Raw genomic sequence first — 25,358 nt, 5'->3', positions numbered from 1 at the left:
AAATTAAATGAGCATACAGTATTTCATCTGATGGATATTAGGATGAATCAATCACAAAAGAGCAGGATAAATTTTAATTTTAAGAAACCCTCCATATTCGTCCTCCAACTAAACAATTTCCAAATTTATCACTGATCTTTAAATTACCCTTGTAGTATGATAAGTACGGAGAAGTACAATGATAATATAAGATAATACAATGCGAAATTGCGTAGGCGGATTTTCACGTTGGCGCTACAGTCCCTTATGAAGATCGAAAGCTGTACGATCGATATCGGAGGACATCGAGGAAGAAGTTACTGTACTGCTTGATGTTGTGTCAGAACTAGGTGCCTCAACACGATCCAGATCAATGAAAGCATGCGTTGCGGGCGAAGGAAGATATTCTCTCTCGCTCGTCAGCATCGACACCACCCGAGACATTGAAGGCCGCAACGACGGAGCTGCTTGAGTGCACAGAAGACCAATCTTAATCACTCTAATCCCTTCCTCGCACGAATAGCTACCCTCGAACGTAGAATCCATAATTTCTAAAGCTCTCTCTGCGTTATACAGTCTCCATGCCTGCTAATTCACCATTGTCAACAAAACATAGAGCTTTAGTTAGAAAGGATTCATACTTCTATGGACATGTCTGAAAATATCATATACTTCAAAGATGAGATCCACATTAGCCCTACTCGTCCGATGAGAAATTCCGTGTCTTGAGGCAAACCCTGATTCTTTCTCCCGCTGATAATTTCAAGTAGAAGCACTCCGAAGCTGAATACATATGCTTTCTCTGTTAGCTGTCCGCGGTACGCGTACTCAGGCGATAGGTAACCGCTGCACAATAGTTTGTACAATGAAATCTCCATATCTTAATAATCCTCTCAAATCCTCTCAAAGTTATATGAACGATACCGAAGATAGAATACTTACAAAGTTCCTGCAACTTTAGTGCTGACATGGGTTTTATCGTCATTGAAAAGCTTGGCTAAGCCAAAGTCTGTTATTTTGGGTTTGTGTTTATGATCGATTAAAATGTTGCTTGGTTTAATATCTCTATGAATTATTCGAATGTCAGATTCTTCGTGAAGATAAGCCAGCCCACGCGCAGTTCCAATTATGATTTCGTACCTCTGTCTCCAATTGAGTAAATGGCGTTTTTTCGCATCTACCAGACATACAGTAAAAACATTAGCAAGGTACAAACACAATCTCAATACTCCAACAAATCAGAATCTCTGCAGCCATTAAAGAGGGAGAAGCTACCGAATATAATATTGTCGAGGCTACCGTTCTGGTGATACTCGTAAACGAGTAGCCTTTCTGAATTTATAACTGAGCAACCAAGTAGTTTCACTAGGTTTCTGTGCTGAATACGACTGATCAAATTTATTTCATTCAGAAATTCTACATCTCCTTGACTTGAACCTATTTTCAACCGTTTCACTGCAACCTGGCTGCCATCTGGTAGATCCCCCTGCCAATCAAAAAATACATTATGGCAAGTCAAAAATATTTCTGTGGTTTTTCCATTAACCATCGCATATCTTTTAAAATAAGTTAAATTGGTGAATTGAGAATTCTGTTATCCATAACAAGTTTATAGAAAAATTATTTGTCGAGGCTTTTCGAATCAGTAAGTGTGGTTCATCGAAGAACTAGATCATAGCAACAAATTAAGTAGAAAGGTCTTTCTTTCAAATGACTAGGAAGAGGCAACTAATTTTGACCACAGGAAACAACCATAATTGACTAGACTATAGTTGAATTTGAGTGGATCAAGGGAAAGGGAAAGAGAAGTTTATTAATTAGTTAGTTAAATAATTAATTAGTTAATTTGTTAGATTTAATAATTTTAATGAAATTTCATAGGTAACTCATTATATCAATTAATAGTTATTAATTTTTTTTCCAATTTCAAACTAAGTAAATTATATGTGAAAAAATAAGGTAAAATTAAAGTTTATTGATTAAATAATTAGTTAGTTTAATTTAATTGATAACTTGTTTCCCGTAAATGGATATGTATTATCTTCCAATTTCAAACTAAGTAAATTATATGTGAAAAAATAAGGTAAAATTAAAGTTTATTGATTAAATAATTAGTTAGTTTAATTTAATTGATAACTTGTTTCCCGTCAATGGATATGCATTATCTTCTTATCAAGCGCTGTGGAAGTTTAATAATTGGTTGGTTAATTAATTAATAAGTTAATTTTTTAGATTTAATGATTTAATTCTATATGTAACTCAATATATCTGTTAAAAACAAAAAAATATTATGAGAAAACTAAATATTATTGGATAAATTCAGGGAAAATTCAAGATTATTGATTAAATAATTAGTTAGTTTAATATAATGGTTAACTTGTTTCCCATGTATATTTATTTAAACTGATATGCATTAACATCCTTTAATTCACATAAATGAAGGATTATGGGGTAAATTAAGAAAAAATATAAATGTTTAGTAGATTATTTGTTTATTCATTATATTTTGATTTCATTTAAATGGACGAGTTATTAAAACTATTATAGATTAAACAATTAATATTTTTAATAGGTTTATATAATTTAAATATACCAGTTTTTAAACAAATTTATTAATTTTAATAAAATAATTTGAATTAAAAAGAAATATTTAAAAAGAACCTAACCTCAGCAAAAAGAGATAATAAATCAAAAGAGAGGAACAAAGGGGAATTCAAACAATACACCAGCCGAGGAATAAAAAAGAAAGGAAACACCTAGAACTAAGAGGGAAGAAAAAGGGGAAAAACGGGAGAGTTGGGGAAAGGGGCGAAGAGGAGAAGGAAGGGATCCAACAAATTGCTCGGCCTTCTTTCGATTTCTATGGCCTCACTAAATTTACGGAGGTGAAAATGAGCAATCTTAGCAATAACCTTGGTCTCCTCAATACATATATGATGGTTGGTCTTCTCGGCATGTTATGCCAAGTCTGAAATCCAATTTAATTTTTAATAAGTATTAACAAACATAATGAATTACATACGAAATTTAATTAAAATTATTAAATATAACAAATTAACTAATTAATTATTTAACTAGATAATTAATAAACTTACCCTTCCCTTCCTCTAGTCAAATTCTAAGTATAGTATAGTCAATTATACCCCCTTCCTGTGTCAAAATTAGTTGCTTGAAAAAGGGTTAAGTATGGTACAGTCAATTAAAGCCCCTCCCTGTGTTCAAAATTAGTTCCTTGAAAAAGGGTTAAGTATAGTACAGTCAATTATAGCCCCTTCCTATGGTCAAAATTAGTTGCTTGAAAAAGGGTGTTCCTATTTCCACTGGCTCATTCAAATGGCCTCCACACATGACTTTGGATGTGATTATCTTCCAAAGCTTTTCTATAAAGTTAAATTGGATTTAACAATAAATGCTAACCTTATATACGGAGCCAAAACCACCTTCCCCGAGCTTCTTCTGCGCGTTAAAATTAGATGTTGCCTTTTTCAAAGTATCGTATTTGAAAATAAGCTCCGGATTCGCTGTACTCCCAGACAAACTAATTTCTCCTGCGTCGCCTGCAAAAATAATTGCAGGGCGTTTAATTAACTTGCGGTAGAGAAGTGGGAAAGCAGTTCATACAACACGCTGAATATTTAGCAACTTCAAGACCTCCAGTTCGAGAAAGATATTCCAGGTGTTTCCGACGAGAGGAAGATTTCCATCTGCAAAGAGATGTGGCTGCAATCAATCCAACAATAGTTGCTACTACGGACGGTTATCCGAAGAACGTTAGATCTTCCTGCCTCTGCAAAATTTGCACATGAATTCTCAGACAATTGCCATTGTTTTATCTCACTAAAATAAAACTTTATATAACCGCCACGATATTCTTGATAATTAAAAACCATATATAGTTATCTGTGTTTTATTTCGCTAAAATGATGTCTTCACAGAACTGCCACTATATTCCTGATAATTATAAGCTATGTAAAAGAATATACTGGATTCTGGAGGGCTTTCTTGGGGAGCCGGCGACGTAGACTGCGAGAGAATCCAAGTGTTGAAAAATGGATAAACCTCGGACCGCAAATAGCAGTTCGCAGATGCGAATTGTGACCCAAGAGCTCCAGCTGTGCAGTTGTAATATATTTTGGACAACGCAAACTGTAAGCACGCCTCGCAGTCTTCTCTGGACAGAGCTCTCGAACACTGCGCCAAGCTGTAGATACGGTCTGTCGAGTTATAAGGCGGAGCTTCGTCCTCTGCAGCAAAAAGACTGGGACTCTTGGCAGCTTTATACAGAACATTTTGTAGCAGGGCCCTAATAGTGATTGTGAACTCTGGCTGACTGTTTTCCCCATTGTTGCACCCAAGATAGTATTCGTCTCTCTCACTAAAATTGTTGGAAAAACTATGATTGTCGTAACTTAAAGAAGCAGCCGTCCAGCATAATAGTTGCAGAAGTTAGAACAGATGCAGGAGTTCCGTTGCATCCATTATTGCCGGATATAATAGTCGTACTCGCAGTCGCCACCCACTGTTTACAATCGGAGGAATTTAAGTCTCCCCTGCATTGTGCAATCCCATAAACCGTACTGTTGCTGTTTTGCCCGCCATCATGACTAGATGTATTGAATCCACGGGCAGAAACGTTCCCCACCAGTGAGTCCAAAACTAGGTCCAGACTACTCTGGAAGGCGCTATTATTCGTATATTCGCTATTCTCACAAAACTCCACAATGATATTATTGTAGGGATCAGCAGCTGATAGGGGTGTAAGAATACACAAACTTACGATAAGTACGATGGTATTGATGAATCGTTTTATCATCATCGCCATCTGTCGGGCATCAGCGCAACTCTTTGCCATATGCTAAATTAGTCAGTGGTGCTGGTTTGGCAAATTCCAGTTACAGCATTGATTTGCAGTTTGGTATTCTTAGGCAATGGCAATGGCAAATTTCATATATCCTTAAGTTTAATGCATAGGGAATTATATATATAATTTTGAGCCATTTATCATTAAATGAAATGGTTTTGGCTATATTAAATTGAAATTTCTTACCATTTAAATAATATTTTTAAATATATAAATAAATTTAATTTTGGAAAAATTTCTAAATATTTTATTTTGACTAAATTTTAATATATTTTTTACTAAAATCATAATTATTTTTAAATTAATTATTTTATATAATATTAAAGTGTACTATTAAATTATCATTATATTTTATTTAAAATTGTTAAAAAAATATAATAACTTAAATATAAGATCTTATGCAATCTCTTTTATTCCATTATTCTTAGATTTTCTTGTCATTTAAAATATAGAAATAAATTTAAGATATTTTTATTCTGTATCGATCTAATAATTTATTTCATTATTTTTAGATTATCTTGTCGTTTAAAAGAGAGAAATAAATTTAACATATTTTTATTCTGTATCGATCTAATAATAAAAATCTATTATTTAAGTAAATTTTCATAAAATTTTATTAAAACTGATTGAAAAAAAAAAAAAAAAAACTGATTGAAAATATAAAAAAAAACAAAACCTTAAAATATAAATATTTAAATAACTAATAGGAAGGGATATCCATGCAAGGCGCGTGAATGATTGCTTCCGTTGACTACGAACTACGCGTTGGAATATTGATGATCTCAGTAGTGTGCATGCTTAAATGAAGGCTTAAAAATTCGATCCTCATCGAGTAATCTAAGGAGGCCACGTATTGATGATCTCACCCATGAGTATGGGATAAACATTCGATTATCGGACAGTAGTTCAAGGTTGTGTTTCTTGTTTGGAAAACAATCGAAATTTTGGCATGAGAGTTATTGAAATACGGGGCTTTCAAGTTTTAAGATTTTGACATGTTAAATTCATTTCAACCCTCCAAAATACTATACTATTAGAAATACTATACTATTAGAGTAGGGAGCAATATCATATTATGAGAATAATATATTATTATTGATTGGGAGTAATATAATACTATCGAAATTTTGTTCAAAAAATTATTATAATATATTTAGGGTTTTATATTGTAAGTTATAAAAAATGAAGTTCAAAGTTAATGAAAATATATAAAAAAAAAATATAAAATATATAAATAAAAAATAGAGACTTATTATATCTAATGAAAGAAATAGTTTTTTAAATTAGAAAAATATATTGAGTTCATATTAGTAGATAATTAAATAATATGTCTAATTTAATATTTTATTAAATAAAAAAACTATTTTATTCTAAATCTTAATAGAAATATTTATTTGATAAATAATCAAATTAAAATTATTATTTTACATGATACAGTCAAATTATGTCTGGAGAAATTTTCAATCTAAACAAAATTTTCACTCATTAAACGAGGCCACCTTTAATTAATTTTATAAGATATCCTTATTTGACTCTAGCAATATCGATGTATTAATATATTATAGTTGTGGCTATACTTTACTTTTAATGCAGTTGTTTAATGATAGTGTCACTCATTAAACGAGGCCACCTTTAATTAATTTTATAAGATATCCTTATTTGACTCTAGCAATATCGATGTATTAATATATTATAGTTGTGGCTATACTTTACTTTTAATGCAGTTGTTTAATGATAGTGGTAAAACCGTGGCTAAAAAATAATTATTATAAACTTTAATGTATGCTTAATATTTAAATTTTATCGGTGGAAAAATATATTTTATATAAATATGTATAATTTATTATTTTATAAAATAAAAAACCTATAATTTAACTATGACATCATGTTAGGTTATTCTAAATATTATGTTTAGTGTTATTTTTATTCTAATTTAAATTTATTAGAAATTTAATTTCATTTTAGATTGATTAATGTTTATAAAATTTTTGATATCCAATTTTTTTTAGAGTGTAAGATTTAAAAAATATCTGCACTTTAATATATTTTTATTACTCTCTTAATTAAGGGGATGTCACATCTCTAAGAATTTTTTTTTTATACATGTATTTACCAATCATAACACCAGCAAGTACTTTAATATAAATATATCTACAATTACAATTACTTTAATATACACCTTCATTTAACATATAAACTGCAGGTACTTAAATTTATATATGTCTACGCTTAACATATAACCCGCAGGTACTTCAATATATATATATTTACCCTGACTTGTATCCAGCAGGTATCTTTAATATATATATATATATATACTTAATATACAAGCATCATGCTCATTTGATTTTCATGCGTTAATAGATATGCGGGTTATGAAAAGGGCATTCATAACCTATACCTTAACAACCTATATTTCAATCCACCTAACCCTGACACGCTAAAGGAGAAGTATATGGGTTTATAAAGTCGCAATGCTTTTGCTTGTTAACGTTATGGAGTGTACACGGTTTACGGTGATGTGTTCCAACAGGGATGTATGTACATCCTACACCTAGCCACCATCTAACCACAACTCGGCACGGTCTTCATGGCCTGCCACAGTGTACCCAGGTGCCAGCTCGCTCCGTTCTTTACTACACTCGTACTTGCAAGGGGTATGTGGCTTGATCCGGCTCATGAGGCCATGTGATGCATCGGGGACGGGAATCTCGGTCCCAGTGCAATGGCTTCCCGCCTCTCTTCAACGGTGGAGATTTCATCTTACAATCCAACGGTGGAATGGTTTGACAGGGTTTACGAGGGTTTATAATTTCTTCCCTACAGAACCGGGGTTCATTTGCACCTTATTCTCTCGGCTCATCCAGCCCCTCTGCTATGGTAATTCCGGGTTCGATTTCGCCATCGTCTCGTTTGCGTTCTTCCTCCCTGAAGGTTACACAGTGCACCTCAACACTGCAACAGGTATTATCCCTTAACTCTATGGAGGCTCACGGCATTTTTAATACAGTTTTGTTTCGGTCGTTTGCTGTTCGAACTTATGATGAATTTGTTGGTGATCAGGGCATGCAGCCGGGGTTGTTCCACCTGCTTCTCAACCGTCCGTCAAGACTAAGCCTGAAGGCTTGAATCTTCCAGCGTACCAGGTGAGTCTTCCACACTTAACCTGCTACGCGTATCATAAAAGGGTTCCAGTTTCAGAGTTTTGAACGGGTTATATTATGTTTGAATGCAGACCCATGATCGATGAGGTTTACTTACTTGGACGCCGGGGTATCTCTCCACTGAGAACCCTCCCAATGGCGTTCGGTACCTCTCGAGGTTTGGCTAATTTCTGTTTAAATGGAAGTGCTTCGGCACACGTTTATGTTCTGTTATTTGCTTAACATGCTGCCCCTGAGGCCTGCATATCTTGGTCTTATTTTCCTGTTATACATTGTAATATTGGTCTGGCCGTGTCACAGACCTGGAACGACAGTTCAAGTAATTTATTGGGTTTCCTGTGTTAATAGTTGAACAGGGTTTCCTTATCCGTGATTCCATCACATGGATGCTGGGTTTTGTTATATAACTTATGAACTGTACAATATATGTATATCATTGACTGCGCATATCATGCATGTCTTCTGTGTTGCCGTTCTCTTACAGTGGTTATTAATAGTTGGACTAATACTATCACTCTGCCAGTTTAGTAGCAGCATGGTCAAGAACTATATATAGTTTTGTTTACTGTTTCCGGACGCGACTCTGATATTGTTTTGCTGGTCTCCGTCCGACTAGCTTCGGACCAGACGCCCTTGGTTAACAGAATATTATGCATCTGTTTCTTTATATATTAACGGTGAATATATGCATTACAGGGTTGTATTTTCCCATGTAACATGTACAGTTCTTCCTTTAATGATTTCGATTCCGTTTCTTGCTTTATTTGCACATCAATAAGCTTCGGAGATTTAGAACTGAATGTATTGTCAGTTTCTTTTATGTTATACGTTTTCTATGATAAGTTCTGTACTGAATTAACTCATCAGTTTTCTCCTGTTCATAATAACATTTACTTCTAAACCGTTATATGATTATCCCCTGCCTCCTGAAGGGTTAGCCGACCACAGTCGGTGTTTACTTCTGTTATCATGATGTGTCTATCCGACCACAATCGGTGTTTATTTCTTTTATCTTGATGTGTTTATCCGACCACAGTCGGTGCTCGATGCTTCGGCCGAGCGTTAACTTATTCCATTTCAATGTTTTGTATATGCTCGTTTGTTTAAGACTTCATCCTTATCTGTAGCGCCATGGCTATGCCAGCACGATACAGTGCCGCAGACACTCTAATGAGGCTGTGCTAAGGTGGTTATTACCCACTAACAGGTTACGCCTCTCGGCCTATAATTGCCTTTTCTGCTATAACTACACCCGTGTAGTCGAATACCATATGCAATGCTAGCTGGGATGATGAAACCCTACTGCAAGTTTACGATAATTAATAACAGAATCTAGAATCTAGGGTCTAGACTCCTTAACATCTACTTGTAATTTTACTGTGCATATTAACAGTATTTCAACAAGCTAGATAAAATCCAGGATCACCCATAGTAAGTTTCACAGTATATTCATTTTCAGTCAGTAACTTGTCAACTTGGAAGCATACCTGATTCACCCGAGTCAGAAGTAGTTTCACAAGCAAGTCACCTGTTTGTTTATTCAAGCTCTCCACCCAGCCATGAGATCCATCCTTCAGACGGAGTTCTCCCCCCGAGCCATCCTGCAGGCCTCCAGCCCTCAACAGGATTTGTGCACTCACGTGCCAGGTTATCTGGTCCTAACCAGACTTAACCCTCCTTTTCTTCTGCACTTTTTCTCTTCTTGGAAAAAGATTGTCTATCCTCTCTCTGTCTATCCTCACAGCACATAGTCTTTCCCCCCAGCCAGGACTTTTCCTCATTCCTGGGAGGTAGTTTCCTTCAGTTATTATAACTGAACACTTTTCTTTAAAATTCACCTCATAGAGGCTGCCAGCAATTCAAGAAAGTATTTAAATTACTTTAAATAAAATAGTTTATCCAGTCTTGTCCATAACACATAACAACAACTGTTTACTGACTTTTACCACAGTAGCTTTTCATTTTTTTACATAAATTGGGGTCATCACATCTCCCCCTCCTGAGATTGGACATCGACCCGATGTCTGTTTCCCATAAACAAGTTTGGGTAAGCTTCTCTAAGGAGTTCCTCGTCCTCCCACGTGGCCTCTTCCGGCCCATAGTGCTGCCACTGCACTTTAGCTTGGAAAATAACCCGTTTCCGCAGCTGCACTTCTCTCCGGTCGAGAATGGTCAGTGGTTCGACTAGAACCTCGCCTTCCGGTTCAACCTGCAAGCAGCAACAACTTTAATTATTTTCCAGTTTTTAAAGAACGTTTATTTATAGTGACCAGATTACTTCTTACCCGAATATTCTGCCATTGAATCACATGTTTAGGATCGTATACGTATTGCTTTAATACGGATACATGAAACACATTGTGGATCCTAATATGGCTTGGTAAGGCAAGCTGATAAGCTACCGGCCCTACTCTTGCCAAGATCTGGAAGGGTCCGAAGTAGCGAGGTGCTAGTTTAGCACATCCACTCCACTGCAAGGTACTCCTTCTTGGTTGGATTCTTACAAATACATGATCCCCAACTTGAAATTCCTTGAATCTTCTCTTTCGATCAGCGAAACTTTTCTGCCTGTCCTGAGCGGCTTTTAAATTGGAACGCACCTTCTTTACCGTATTCTCCATTTCCTGAAGCATATCAGGGCCAATTCGCAATCTGTCCTCTGGTCCACCCCAGCTTGCAGGTGTGCGGCACTTCCGCCCATACATAACCTCAAAAGGACTCATCTACGTTGAAGAATGATATCCATTATTATATGCGAATTCGACCAGGTGAAGGTAATCTTCCCATTGGGTTGGCTTCATCATAATGCAGGCTCTCAGCATGTCCTCCACAACTTGATTCACTCGCTCTGTTTGGCCATCTGTTTGGGGATGATAAGCTGTGCTAAAGTTCAGTTGTGTTCCCAGTTCAGCAAATAATGTCCTCCAAAAGGTTGATGTAAACTTGACATCCCGATCGGAGATAATCACCTTCGGGAGTCCATGCAATTTGAATACATTCTGCATGAAAATATGAGCAATTTGTACAGCTTTATATGTCGACTGCACAGGTATGAAGTGTGCTGCCTTACTCAGCTTATCCACTACCACCATAATGGAATCATTATTTTTCTTTGTTTTAGGCAGTCCAGTTATAAAATCCATGGAGATCGTCTCCCATTTCCATTCTGGAATGGGTAAGGGTTGTAACAGCCCTGCTGGATGTAAATGCTCCGCCTTAATCTGCTGACATTCTAGACAGCGTGCTAGATATTCGGCTATCTCTTTTTTCATTTTTGGCCAGTAGTACTCCTTTCGAAGGGCAGTAACCATTTTTTGGTAACCCGGATGCCCAGTGTAATGACTGGTATGGAATTCATCCAAAATCAGCTTTTTAATGCTGTTCTCGTTGGGTACATACAACTTTTTATTAAAGTGCAACAATTCAGCATCATCGAGTTCATACCCTTGTTGTATTTCCTTAACAGATTGTTTCTGTATTTGCTGTTTAATCTGCTGATAAATAGCATCTTGTTTAGCTGTTGTTTTTATCATGTCCAATAAGGTACTCTGCCATTTACTAACTGAAATTTTGCACAAGCATTGTACTTTTCGACTTAATGCATCAGCCACTCGGTTCTTCCTCCCTTTTAGATGCTTGATTTCAAAGTAAAATCCGCTTAGGAAGTCAGCCCAACGAGCTTGCCTTGTGTTCAAAGTGGGTTGGCTGAAATAGTTTGTTAGGATGTGGTGGTCTGTTAATAACAGAAATTTTCTGCCCAAAAGGTAATGCCACCACATTTTTAGGGCATGAATGACAACTATCAGCTCCAGATCGTAAGTAGAGTATTTCTGCTCATGTTCCTTCAGCTTCCTCGACTCATAAGCAATGACTCTTCCTTCTTGCATCAACACTCCTCCCACACCTTCCTTACTTGCGTCTGTGTAGACCACGTAATCCTTGTTAGGATCAGCTATGCTTAACACAGGTGCGGTGGTGAGTAAATGCTTGAGCTGCTCAAAGCTCTTCTGGCATTCTGAGGTCCACTTAAATATCTTTCCCTTCTTTTGCAAGGAGGTGATAGGGTATGCTACCCTCGAGAAGCCTTCAACAAATCTTCTATAATAACCTGCTAACCCCATGAAGGATCTAATATCCGCCACATCCTTCGGTATAGGCCATTCCAATATAGTCCTGATTTTCTCGGGATCAACTGCAATTCCTTCCTTGGTGATCACGTGGCCTAAGTATTGTATTTCTTCCTTGAAGAAATCACACTTACTGAACTTTGTATATAATTGATGTTCTCGTAAGGTTTGCAATACCAGTCTAAGGTGTTCCTCATGCTCCTTTCTGGATCTGCTGTAAATCAGAATATCATCTATGAATATCAGTACAAACTTGTCTAAAAACCGATGAAACACACTGTTCATCAAACACATAAAAGTAGCAGGTGCATTGGTCAGGCCAAAAGGTAGCACCACAAACTCGTAATGCCCATATCGCGTTCTGAAAGCACTCTTAGCGATATCCTCCTTTTTAATTCTGATCTGATGATAACCAGATCGCAGATCGATTTTAGAGAACATCGTCGCTCCCTTTACCTGATCGAAAAGTTCGTCGATCCTAGGCAAAGGGTATTTATTTTTGATCATGAGTTTATTCAACTGACGATAATCGATGCACATTCGAAAAGTGCCATCCTTCTTTTTGACAAACAGCACTGGAGCTCCCTAGGGTGATACACTGGGGCGGATGTAATTTTTATCTAACAGCTCCTGCAGTTGCATTTTCAACTCTGTTAGTTCTGGCACACTCATACGGTAGGGTGCCCGTGATACAGGTGCTGCCCCTGGAATCAACTCAATAATGAAGTCCACATCCCGTTTAGGTGGTAATCCCGGCACTTCCTCGGGAAAGACATCTGCAAAATCCTGTACTATCGGAATGTTACCCAGCATAGCAGTTTTATCCTTCTGATTCGCGTATCCCACTTGAATAGCGTAGATTTGACACTTCTTCTTGATACACTTAGCTAGCTGAGTTGCTGTAATAGGTCGAATCTGCACAGGGTGTCTGATTCCTTGCAACTCCTGCTGTTCCCCACGGTCATCCTTATAATAGATGGTTTTGGTCTTGCAGTTGACTAAAGACCAGTGTTTCTCCAGCCAGTCCATACCAATCAAAATGTCATAGGAACCCAACGGCAAAACATTCAAATCCGCCACTATTGGCTGTCCTGCTATGGTCAAGGAACAATTATTTACTTTGGCCAAGACTCGTCTCTTGGCTCCTGTAGCTAGTTGAACCAGCCACGGATTTTTAAACTTTTCAGCTTGCAGTTTACACTGTTCTACTATTTTCGGGCTAATATAACTTAAAGTAGCCCCTGGGTCTATTAGAACAACTATGGAAAGGTTGGAGATTTTACCTTCGAATTCAACCATAGATGGTTGATACTCCGCCTGACGGTCCTCCAGCGCTGCATTGATTCTGGGTACACTACGCGCCACGTCTCCAACCGTTGATGCCTCATGAATCTGTGATATCTGGTCTGTCCCCTTCCGCTGTGGACAATTTTTAACATAGTGAGGTCCCCCACATCCCCAGCATTGAACTGGTGGTCTGGTCATCCCCTCACCTTCTGGTCTAACAGACTGCTCATTTGCCTTGGATTCGCCCAACGGTCTGGACCGGGATGCATTCCTTGCAACAGGTCTACTGTTTAGTCCTTTACCAGCACCTTTGTTTCCGCTGCTGCGATTTCCTTTGCTGCTCCCAACCATGCGACCACTTATTTTCTCATTCCACCTTTTGCTTGAAGTGTCCCCTTTCTGTTTACTCTGCTGGTAGCAGATTCTCGCTTTACGGATGGCCTCATCCATGGTCCTAGGATTGTCGAACTCAATCCTTTCCCTTATGTATGCAGGAAAACTGCTCACAAACCTTTGGACCTTGGCCTTCTCCTCCTTGATGTAAGGTACATAACGTAACAGCGAGGTGAAACGGTTAATGAATTCGTCCATGGTCTGCTGTCCCAGTCTTAAGTCATGAAACTCCCTTGCCTTTTCATCATAGAAGCGCTCAGTCAGGTACCTTTCTTTAAAATATTTCTGGAACTTCTCCCATGTAATGGTTCGCTCACTGACCCCCTTGACAATTTTAATTTCTTCCCACCACAAGGTTGCCTTACCTTGTAACTGAAAAATTGCCAATCTTGCCTTCAAATTGTGGTCATATTCATACAATTGAAAATACTTATTCATATTTATCAACCAAGCTTCCGCAGCTTCCTCTTGTTCACCATCAAAGTGTGGGGGTTTAATTTTCCGGAATTCTCCCTGCAGTTCCACTTTCTGTCGTTTTGAGGTTTGCTGCTGAGGTGCATTATCAGAGTGATTTTCCTTGTCATCAGAATTTTCAGGTTCCATTTGATAGTCTTGTTCTTCTGTTACCCTCTGCTGTTCTGCACTGGGGTTAGACAGAGGTGGGTTCTGCCTGTCTGACAGGCTTTTCAGAATTCTTTCCTGTTCTGTTGTTAAACAGGCATTGTCCACTCGCAACCGTGCCATCTCGTTCTTCAATTCCTGGACAGTTTCCAGGATTGCAAGGTTGGTACTCCGTGTTTCTGCGCCCAATTGTACCCACAACTTTGCATTCTCTTGAAGATTGTTGCCAACTTCCTGCATCTTATTTCCTTTTTAATTAACTGTTGGTTGTTGCCACCCTGTACTTTCCCTTCATAAACAGAACAACAGTTAGAGGAATTATTACTTAGTTTCTTATGCATGGTGCAGGCTTTGATTGTCTGAGGCCACAGTGTTGAAACTGGGCTCTGATACCAATTTGTCACATCTCTAAGAATTTTTTTTTATACATGTATTTACCAATCATAACACCAGCAAGTACTTTAATATAAATATATCTACAATTACAATTACTTTAATATACACCTTCATTTAACATATAAACTGCAGGTACTTAAATTTATATATGTCTACGCTTAACATATAACCCGCAGGTACTTCAATATATATATATTTACCCTGACTTGTATCCAGCAGGTATCTTTAATATATATATATATATATATACACTTAATATACAAGCATCATGCTCATTTGATTTTCATGCGTTAATAGATATGCGGGTTATGAAAAGGGCATTCATAACCTATACCTTAACAACCTATATTTCAATCCACCTAACCCTGACACGCTAAAGGAGAAGTATATGGGTTTATAAAGTCGCAATGCTTTTGCTTGTTAACGTTATGGAGTGTACACGGTTTACGGTGATGTTTTCCAACAGGGATGTATGTACATCCTACACCTAGCCACCATCTAACCACAACTCGGCACGGTCTTCATGGCCTGCCACAGTGTACCCAGGTGCCAGCTCGCTCCGTTCTTTACTATACTCGTACTTGCAAGGGGTATGTGGCTTGATCCGGCTCATGAGGCCATGTGATGCATCGGGGACGGGAATCTCGGTCCCAGTGCAATTGCTTCCCGCCTCTCTTCAACGGTGGAGATTTCATCTTACAATCCAACGGTGGAATGGTTTGAAAGGGTTTACGAGGGTTTATAATTTCTTCCCTACAGAACTGGGGTTCATTTGCACCTTATTCTCTCGGCTCATCCAGCCCCTCTGCTATGGTAATTCCGGGTTTGATTTCGCCATCGTCTCATTTGCGTTCTTCCTCCCTGAAGGTTACACAGTGCACCTCAACACTGCAACAGGTATTATCCCTTAACTCTATGGAGGCTCACGACATTTTTAATACAGTTTTGTTTCGGTCGTTTGCTGTTCGAACTTATGATGAATTTGTTGGTGATCAGGGCATGCAGTCGGGGTTGTTCCACCTGCTTCTCAACCGTCCATCAAGACTAAGCCTGAAGGCTTGAATCTTCCAGCGTACCAGGTGAGTCTTCCACACTTAACCTGCTACGCGTATCATAAAAGGGTTCCAGTTTCAGAGTTTTGAACGGGTTATATTACGTTTGAATGCAGACCCTTGATCGATGAGGTTTACTTACTTGGACGCCGGGGTATCTCTCCACTGAGAAACCTCCCAATGGCGTTCGGTACCTCTTGAGGTCTGGCTAATTTCTGTTTAAATGGAAGTGCTTCGACACACGTTTATGTTCTGTTATTTGCTTAACATGCTGCCCCTGAGGCATGCATATCTTGGTCTTATTTTCCTGTTATACATTGTAATATTGTCTGGCCGTGTCACAGACCTGGAACGACAGTTCAAGTAATTTATTGGGTTTCCTGTGTTAATAGTTGAACAGGGTTTCCTTATCCGTGATTCCATCACATGGATGCTGGGTTTTGTTATATAACTTATGAGCTGTACAATATATGTATATCATTGACTGCGCATATAATGCATGTCTTCTGTGTTGCCGTTCTCTTACAGTGGTTATTAATAGTTGGACTAATACTGTCACTCTGCCAGTTTAGTAGCAGCATGGTCAAGAACTATATATAGTTTTGTTTACTGTTTCTGGACGCGACTCTGATATTGTTTTGCTGGTCTCCGTCCGACTAGCTTCGGACCAGATGCCCTTGGTTAACAGAATATTATGCATCTGTTTCTTTATATATTAACGGTGAATATATGCATTACAGGGTTGTATTTTCCCATGTAACATGTGCAGTTCTTCCTTTAATGATTTCGATTCCGTTTCTTGCTTTATTTGCACATCAATAAGCTTCGGAGATTTAGAACTGAATGTATTGTCAGTTTCTTTTATGTTATACGTTTTCTATGATAAGTTCTGTACTGAATTAACTCATCAGTTTTCTCCTGTTCATAATAACATTTACTTCTAAACCGTTATATGATTATCCCCTGCCTCCTGAAGGGTTAGCCGACCACAGTCGGTGTTTACTTCTGTTATCATGATGTGTCTATCCGACCACAGTCGGTGTTTATTTCTTTTATCTTGATGTGTTTATCCGACCACAGTCGGTGCTCGATGCTTCGGCCGAGCGTTAACTTATTCCATTTCACTGTTTTGTATATGCTCGTTTGTTTAAGACTTCATCCTTATCTGTAGCGCCATGGCTATGCCAGCACGATACAGTGCCGCAGACACTCTAATGAGGCTGTGCTAAGGTGGTTATTACCCACTAACAGGTTACGCCTCTCGGCCTATAACTGCCTTTTCTGCTATAACTACACCCGTGTAGTCGAATAACATATGCAATGCTAGCTGGGATGATGAAACCCTACTGCAAGTTTACGATAATTAATAACAGAATCTAGAATCTAGGATCCAGACTCCTTAACATCTACTTGCTAGCTGGGATGATGAAACCCTACTGCAAGTTTACGATAATTAATAACAGAATCTAGAATCTAGGATCCAGACTCCTTAACATCTACTTGTAATTTTACTGTGCATATTAACAGTATTTCAACAAGCTAGATAAAATCCAGGATCACCCATAGTAAGTTTCACAGTATATTCATTTTCAGTCAGTAACTTGTCAACTTGGAAGCATACCTGATTCACCCGAGTCAGAAGTAGTTTCACAAGCAAGTCACCTGTTTGTTTATTCAAGCTCTCCACCCAGCCATGAGATCCATCCTTCAGACGGAGTTCTCCCCCCGAGCCATCCTGCAGGCCTCCAGCCCTCAACAGGATTTGTGCACTCACGTGCCAGGTTATTTGGTCCTAACTAGACTTAACCCTCCTTTTCTTCTGCACTTTTTCTCTTCTTGGAAAAAGATTGTCTATCTTCTCTCTGTCTGTCCTCACAGCACAGAGTCTTCCCCCCAGCCAGGACTTTTCCTCATTCCTGGGAGGTAGTTTCCTTCATTTATTATAACTGAACACTTTTCTTTAAAATTCACCTCATAGAGGCTCCCAGCAATTCAAGAAAGTATTTAAATTACTTTAAATAAAATAGTTTATCCAGTCTTGTCCATAACACATAACAACAACTGTTTACTCACTTTTACCACAGTAGCTTTTCATTTTTTTACATAAATTGGGGTCATCACAGGAGATGTATTTTTTTTTGGTGAAATCAATTTTTATTTAGATTTTTATGATTTTAAAAAATATAAAAGTAATTAACAACATTGTTATTTCTGGAAATACAAGAGGAGACGCCATGTTAGTAGTTAGGGTCCTAATTGTGAAGAAACACTTAGAATTAGTTATGGTTCAAGAAAGGGAAGTGACACAAAAAAAGAAAAATCTTCTAACTTGAAGGATGATTTTTCCTATGAGGATAATGATCACTATTGGAAAGAAATGGTATGAGTGGAATATGCTTTTATAAACAAGATTGCCCCAGAAAAAGATAATCTGGAAATACAACTGAGGTGGGAGTGGAAGATAAAAAGTCAATTCCTGTATAGAAAAAGAATTCAACTATTTAAGGAAAGATGTTGCTAGGACTAAGGAGGTGAAATTATGAAAATTATTGATTGTTTCATGATGGAAAAGGAGCCTAGAGTTAGGGTGAATATTTTGGGACAACAATTCATTGGTTGGGATGAGTGTGGTAATTCTTATTGTATTCCTTAGAAATTCAAATAAGTATTTGGGTTATTTGTGATCCTTTGTTGAGCATATAAATTTCAAGTTAACTTAGGATTGAAGTAGAAATAAAAATGAAAACAAGAAATTATTAATTATGAGTTCTGAGGGAAAAAAACGTTTTCCTTTTAATCTCTAACCTAACAAATTTGGTGAAATAATTTCGGAGTTGTCTATAATGCGACTTTTTGAGATTCCGGTGACGGAATCCGGCGGAAGAAATTGAGATGAAATCATGATTTGTTGCAGTTAAAATGGTTTTTTAACTGCATATTCGGATTCAGCACCCTGAAAAACCCCTGGGACGGTTTCATTGTGCAGAAATTAGCTATCAAACTTGGATTCCAATAAATTACTGCCGGATTTTCACCGGAAAAAATCGCCGGAAAGGCTTTCAAAAAGTCGCGTTAAAGACTCCTCCAATAATTTCTATATAGCCATTAAGATTTGTTGATTTTATTGTATATGGATACATTATAGTTCTAAATGTTCTATGATTAAAAGGATCTCCGAAAAAGTATGTGCGTGTAAACGGGATTAAAAGGCTGGAGAAGTATTAAAAAGAAAAACTGTATGCTATCTTCTTCAAGGCTGATAATCGGGTTTTAACTTGACGAAAAAAATAAAACTAATAAGGAAACCAAGAACAATTATTATATATATATAACCAAAATAACTGATACAATAATATTTTAATGAACCTTGGAATACATGGACATACGTAAACAGAAAAACTTACCAAAGCTTACCTGTACAGTCATAGTGGTGTATATTAATGTTCAAGAACAACTGCATAATATAATATGTAAACAAAAGAATGTATGGAATCCAGAGACAAGCTTAGTATGTGTAGAGGGTAGTAATAAGAAGAAGGATTTTCATGCCAACCTGTGCATGCATATAATCCTTGTCTATTTAGTAATAGCTCCATGGAAAATTAATATAGAATGTCAGATGCAGGAGTCTTACATTGTTTTATGGCATGGAAAATTAATATAGAATGTCAGATGCAGGAGTCTTACATTGTTTTATGGCATATATATAATGTTTGTATGTGTATAAAACCAAAAGTAAGGAAACTAGCTGATATAGAGAGATAAGACTATAAAAACCCCCATAAATAATTTTGAACGTGTCCATCTCTAAATGCGAAGAAGGGAGCATTATTTTCGAACCATTCTGATGAAAACTTATTATATTCCTATGTTCCAGAGGAAGACAATTAGTACATAAATTCAATATTTAGAGTTTAAAAAGTCTATACATGGAGTTCTGGCTAATTTCCTTATGGTCGTAGTCAATCCAAAAGAAATTCAACAATGTTTAAGTGATATGAAACTCTTAATAAATATGTTCGAATATTTTTTTCAGAGTTAAGGTATCTAACCATGTGCCTATATAAATAGGCACAAAAAAATCTCACGGTAGTAGCCCCTTCGGGGGCACGAAATATTCCACCAAAAATCAACCAGAATATGCTAAGGCTCAACATGATATAGGATTAAACTCAACCAGGTGATGTAATCCTCCGAAATAGAACTTCCTACAAAGACATTATGCAAGAAATTAAATACGTGGAAGATCGTAGGTAAAAGAATAAACCCATGATAAATTTCTTTTCCACTGAGCTTCCGAGTGCCAGAACATAACAAACCTGCAACCTTGTTGTTAACAGAAATGGCTCTGGAAGAAGGAAAACCCCAAATAATTTTGAAGAGAAAGGGTACCAGGGTATGAACTAAAGGTTACCCGTAAGCGATGTGAGAAAATCCTCGCTCCTGACATGGGTTTTTACTCAGTAACCTTGTCGGGAAGGTCAAAGAAAATCACCGAAAATGGAGAAATATCCTGGTTAATAGGGTTCAAAGAACACAAAAAGGAAGAAGATAATAATACTTGAATGACCAAATAGGATGTAACAATGAAGCCATGAAACCTTGTAGTAATATTTTGTGCCAGAGAGGGGAAATGAAAATCAGGAAATAGAAACCAAATTAATTCGTAAACCAAAAGAGCAAGAAGAAAAAAATTAATAAGTTGAGGAGAAATCTTTTAAAGAAACAAATGATGAAGGAAAATAACTTAACAAATTAAATTAAATTAAAAAAAAATATTCATATTATACCTGTTCAATCTACTTACAAAGTTAGTTGTTTATGTGGTAGAAATTTGTATAAATGAAATTTTCTGTTTACATGGAATACTGAAGATTGTTATATGTGATAGAGATGCGAAATTTACTTTTAACTTTTGGAAAACATTGTTTACGGAAATGGAAAAATAAATGAACTTCAACATTGTATATCTGTGTATCACCCACAGATAGATTAGGAAAACCGAAAGGACCAATCAAATACATGAATGCATACTACACATGTATGTAATGAATCGATCCACTAAATGGGAAGATTATTTACCTTTATTTGAGTTCACCTATCTAAGTTCACCTATCTAGAATCCATCAAAATGAGTTCCTTGAATGTTTTGTATGGGAAAAAGTGCCATAATCCCTTGATTTAGATTCAACCTAAAGATACGCTTCTTCCAAGATTAGATCTTTTGTAGGAAATGGAAAAAATCGTGAAGAAATCAAAACAAAACCTAAAAGATCTTTTGTAGGAAATGGAAAAAATCGTGAAGAAATCAAAACAAAACCTAAAAGATGCTCAGGATAGGAATAAGAGTTACACCTATTTAAAAATGACAGTATATTAAAATCAGACTAAAAAAGAGTACCCTCAAGTTGGAAATGGTTGGTAGGTTAGCAACTCAATTTCCTGGGGCCATTTGAAATACTAGAAAGACTGGGGTTGGTGGTCTACCAATTAGAATTTTTAACCTAAGTTAAGGTTCATAATTTCTAACCTAGGTTAAGGTTCATATGTTATTGATTAGAATGTTGTACAAGTCAAACCCAAAGGTGAGTTTCAAGTTGAGCCTCTACAAATATTAGATTAAAGGAAACTATACTTCACAATTAAGTTATCGCCAAAGTTAAAGTGCAAAGGAATCACTTTGGGCCTGAGGAAGCCACCTAAGATATACAAGAATAAATGAGAAAGGATTTTCCTATGATTTTTCAAAGAAAATGAATGCACAAAAACACCAAAGATGGTGTTCCTTTTTAAAGGGAGGGGAAATGGAATACCCCTGGTCAACTAAATTTTTTTTTTAGACTTTTATAATTTTAAAAAACCTGAAAACACTTTAGAGGATGAAAACTAAACTTAACATTTTTATGACATTGTAAATATTTATTGTTATTAATAAAATAATGTTGTTATTTTAATTATTGCTATTTTTAGAAATATAAGAGGAGCCACCAAGTGAGCATTTAGGCTCCAAAATGTCAAGAAATAGTTAGAATCAATTATGGTTCAAGAAAAGACAATCATATAAGAAATAAAAAAACCTCCAACATGAGGGATGATGTTCCCTATGAGGAGAATGATCATGATTAGAGAGAAATGTAATCAGTGGAATACATTTTAATAAAGAACATTGTCGGACAGAAATGCAATCTATAAATAAGATTGAGGTGCCACTAGGAGATAAATGTTGTACTTGTATAGAAAAATAATTAATCCACTTAAGGAAAGACATTGTTAGGGATGAGGAGGTGAAATTGTGAAAATTATTGATTTTTTTCTAATATAAAAGGAGCTCAGCGCTGAGGGTAAATTGTTGGAATAACAGTTCATGGGCTCAGAGGAGTGTGTAGCTCCTACTATATTGTTAGAGATTTAGATAAGTATATGGGTTATTTTTTTATTATGTACTAAGTATATGAGTTTCAAGATTGGATTATTATTGAAGTAGAAACAAGAATGAAAATAAGAAATTATTAGTTATGGGTTTTTTAAGAAAAATGTAAAGTTTTTTAAAGCTATGACACTAGTTTGGTAGAATAATTTGTATATAATTGTTATTATTGGTTTTACGTAATTTATTTTATATGAATGAATTATACGTCTAAATTTTTTATGATTAGAAAGCTTTATGAAAAAAAACACATATATATGTTTAGACAAGATTAAAAAGATAGAGAATTATTTAAAAGAAAACGTTAAAACTATCTTCATGAATCATGACAGTCCCCTCTATGGTTTTTTTTCTCTATTGAAGAAAAACAACAAATGAGGAAACTTAGGAACATGAGCCGAACATCAACTCCTCTTAGCATAGACAAAGAAAGAGAGTTATCTAATTTAATATATATAACCAAAGGAATTGATTTATACATTAGTATTTGAATGAACATTGGAATACATTCACATTCGCAAAGAAAAAATCTTACTGCCATAATGGTGCATATTAACGTTCAAAATGAACTGCATAATATAATATGTAAACAAAAGAATGTATCGAAGGAAAACACAAGGTTAGTATGCTTATAGGCTGGTAATAAGAAAAAGTATTTCCGTGCGGACCCGTGAATGCATATAGTCTTTGTCTATTTAGTAATGGTTATACTAAAATCTAATGTAGAAACCTAATTACAGGAGTATATATATATATATATATATATAAAAGTCAGGAAACTAATTTCTCATAAATAAATATGAACACAAATATGTACCAATGCAAGGAAGGGTGCATTATTCACAACAAAGGAGGAAACTTAGGAACATGAGCCGAACATCAGCTCCTCTTAGCATAGACAAAGAAAGAGAGTTATCTAATTTAATAAATATAACCAAAGGAATTGATTGATACATTAGTATTTGAATGAACCTTGCAATACATTCACATTCGCAAAGAGAAAATCTTACTGCCATAATGGTGCATATTAACGTTCAAAATGAACTGCATAATATAATATGTAAACAAAAGAATGTATCGAAGGAAAACACAAGGTTAGTATGCTTATAGGCTGGTAATAAGAAAAAGTATTTCCGTGCGGACCCGTGAATGCATATAGTCCTTGTCTATTTAGTAATGGCTATACTAAAATCTAATGTAGAAACCTAATTACAGGAGTGTATATATATATATATATATATATATATATAAAAGTCAGGAAACTAACCTCTCATAAATAAATATGAACACAAATATGTACCAATGCAAGGAACGGTGCATTATTCCCAAAGCATTTTGATGAAGAACTCTTACTATATTCCTAAGTACGAAAGGAATAAAATTATAACAGAAATTCAATACTTAAATCTTACAAAGTTTGTACATGGAGTTATTTCTAATTTCCTTATAGCTGTAGTCAAATCAAAAGAAATACTGCAATGTTTAAGCGATATGAAACACTTAATAAATAAGTTTGAATCATTTCTTCAAGCTAAAAGTTTTTAAACCTGTTCCTGTGTGAATGTATAAAAAAAAAAACCTCAAAATAGTAGACACTTTGGCTACATAAAATACTCGACCAAAAATCAACTAGAATCGGTTAAGGCTTAACATGATAAAGGATTAAATATAGCCAGTCTAAGTAATCATCCAAAATAAAACCTATGGGAGAGACATTATGCAAGTAATTAAATACCTGGAAGTTGTTCGTAGGTATAAGAAGAAACTCATGATAAATTCCTTTTCCATTGAACCTCCAAGTTCCAAAAGGGAAGAAACCTGCAACATCAATGTTGTCAGCAACAATTGCTCATGAAGAAGGAAAACCTAAAATAATTTTAAATGGAAATAAGGTATGAACTGAACATTACCTGGAAGTGATCTGATGGAATGATTTCTCTTGTCATAGCATGACACGGGTTTTTACTTAGTAACATTGTCAGGAAAACAAGTAAATTTCACCAAAAACGAACGAGAAATATCACGATTAATAGGGCTCAAAGAACAAAAATAAAAAAAGATAATAATACATGAATAACTTTAGAGAGAATAACATTGAATCCATGAAACGTTGTCGACGTATCCTATGATAAAGAGGGGAAAAGAAAATCGGTGCAAAGATAAGAAGTAGAAACAAAAATAAGCTGATTTGGAATTTGTAAACCAAAAGGCGAAGAAGGAAAAAAATAAGTCAGTTGAGGAGAAATATTTTTACAAAAGAAATGATGCAAGGAGAATAACCTCCGAAGAAACCAAAACTTTAGGCTCTAACATAACTGGTTTGGTGGAATAATTTATATAAAACAATTAGTATTGGTTCTATGGAATTTATTATATATGAATGAATTATGCTTCTAAATGTTTTATGATCAGAAGACTCTCAACACACACGCATGCTTGTGTTTAGATAGGATTAAAAGGGTGGAGAAGTATTAAAAATCAAACATTAATGTTATCTTCCTAAATCGTGAAAAGCCCCTAGGAAAATCCCCTAAGAGATGGGTTTTCTCTATTAAGGGAATGAAAAACAGATGAGGAAGCCCAGGAACATGAGCCTAACATCAACTCCTCTTAGCATAGAGAGAAAGAGAGTTACCTAACCTAATACATATAACAAAGAAATTTATTAGTTCATATTTTTTCAATAATTTCTTTCCTTATGCTACTCAAAACCGAAATATTCTTTTAATGATTTATATTAGGATCGACCACCTCCTTGTAAAACCTCAACTTCCTTTTAATTTTTATTATGGAAATATGTTAACCATACACTCATAAAAGATTTTTTTTTTTTTAATTTTTTTTAATTTATTTATTATATCAATATATTTATATGTTACTAACCATTTCTCTTAGAAACAAATCTAGAGACATTATATATTTTGTGCCTTTTATAAATTTTTTTTATTTACTTTATTTTGGAATGATATTGAAATATGCTTTAACAATGCAAAATTTTCTTATTAAGGAGTAACATGCTTATTATTTTTTTTTTATATAGAAATTGATTGT

At 35.7% G+C, this 25,358-nt stretch overlaps 2 protein-coding genes across 3 annotated transcripts; one reads left to right on the top strand and one right to left on the bottom strand.

Annotated features, from left to right (window-relative positions):
* Positions 1–234: 234 nt before the first annotated feature.
* Positions 235–4,801, bottom strand: LOC149240654 (cysteine-rich receptor-like protein kinase 44). The gene is made up of 7 exons (XM_089370260.1): positions 4,402–4,801; positions 3,963–4,253; positions 3,397–3,536; positions 1,255–1,465; positions 922–1,156; positions 681–825; positions 235–564 (listed from the first exon to the last, which is right to left on the bottom strand). The coding sequence occupies exons 1-7, from the start codon at positions 4,799–4,801 to the stop codon at positions 235–237; spliced, it is 1,752 nt and encodes a 583-aa protein (XP_089226386.1).
* A 2,683-nt stretch (positions 4,802–7,484) lies between these two features.
* LOC149240653 (uncharacterized) lies at positions 7,485–16,208 on the top strand. Of its 2 annotated transcripts, XR_016245545.1 has the most exons (4): positions 7,485–7,804; positions 7,904–7,986; positions 8,076–8,161; positions 16,083–16,208. XR_016245545.1 is itself a non-coding variant. In XM_089367345.1 (3 exons), exons 1-3 carry the CDS (start codon positions 7,519–7,521, stop codon positions 8,088–8,090), a joined length of 384 nt encoding a protein of 127 aa, XP_089223471.1. In that variant the 5' UTR covers positions 7,485–7,518; the 3' UTR covers positions 8,091–8,713. The 2 variants fall into 2 exon arrangements, 1 of the variants encoding a protein (XP_089223471.1); XM_089367345.1 differs by lacking the exon at positions 16,083–16,208 and having other exon boundaries at positions 8,076–8,713.
* The last annotated feature ends 9,150 nt before the right edge of the window (positions 16,209–25,358 follow it).

The sequence above is a fragment of the Pinus tabuliformis genome, chromosome 8 (genome assembly GCF_031772625.1).
Source record: "Pinus tabuliformis cultivar Carrire ecotype Pingquan chromosome 8, CPIR1, whole genome shotgun sequence".
Lineage (NCBI taxonomy): Eukaryota > Viridiplantae > Streptophyta > Pinopsida > Pinales > Pinaceae > Pinus > Pinus tabuliformis.
Note: the sequence above shows the minus strand (reverse complement) of the source record. Positions and strands in the feature narration are given on the sequence as shown.

Excerpts from the sequence above, each read along its gene's own strand:
- LOC149240654 (XM_089370260.1), bottom strand. The coding sequence starts at position 4,801 with ATGGCGATGATGATAAAACGATTCATCAATACCATCGTACTTATCGTA. Across the intron at positions 4,254-4,401 it reads TGCAACTATTATGCTGGACG|CTGCCAAGAGTCCCAGTCTT; the intron begins GCTGCTTCTTTA and ends TTCTGTATAAAG. Across the intron at positions 3,537-3,962 it reads AGAAAGCCCTCCAGAATCCA|GCGACGCAGGAGAAATTAGT; the intron begins GTATATTCTTTT and ends TTATTTTTGCAG.
- LOC149240653 (XM_089367345.1), top strand. The coding sequence starts at position 7,519 with ATGAGGCCATGTGATGCATCGGGGACGGGAATCTCGGTCCCAGTGCAA. Across the intron at positions 7,805-7,903 it reads GCACCTCAACACTGCAACAG|GGCATGCAGCCGGGGTTGTT; the intron begins GTATTATCCCTT and ends GTTGGTGATCAG.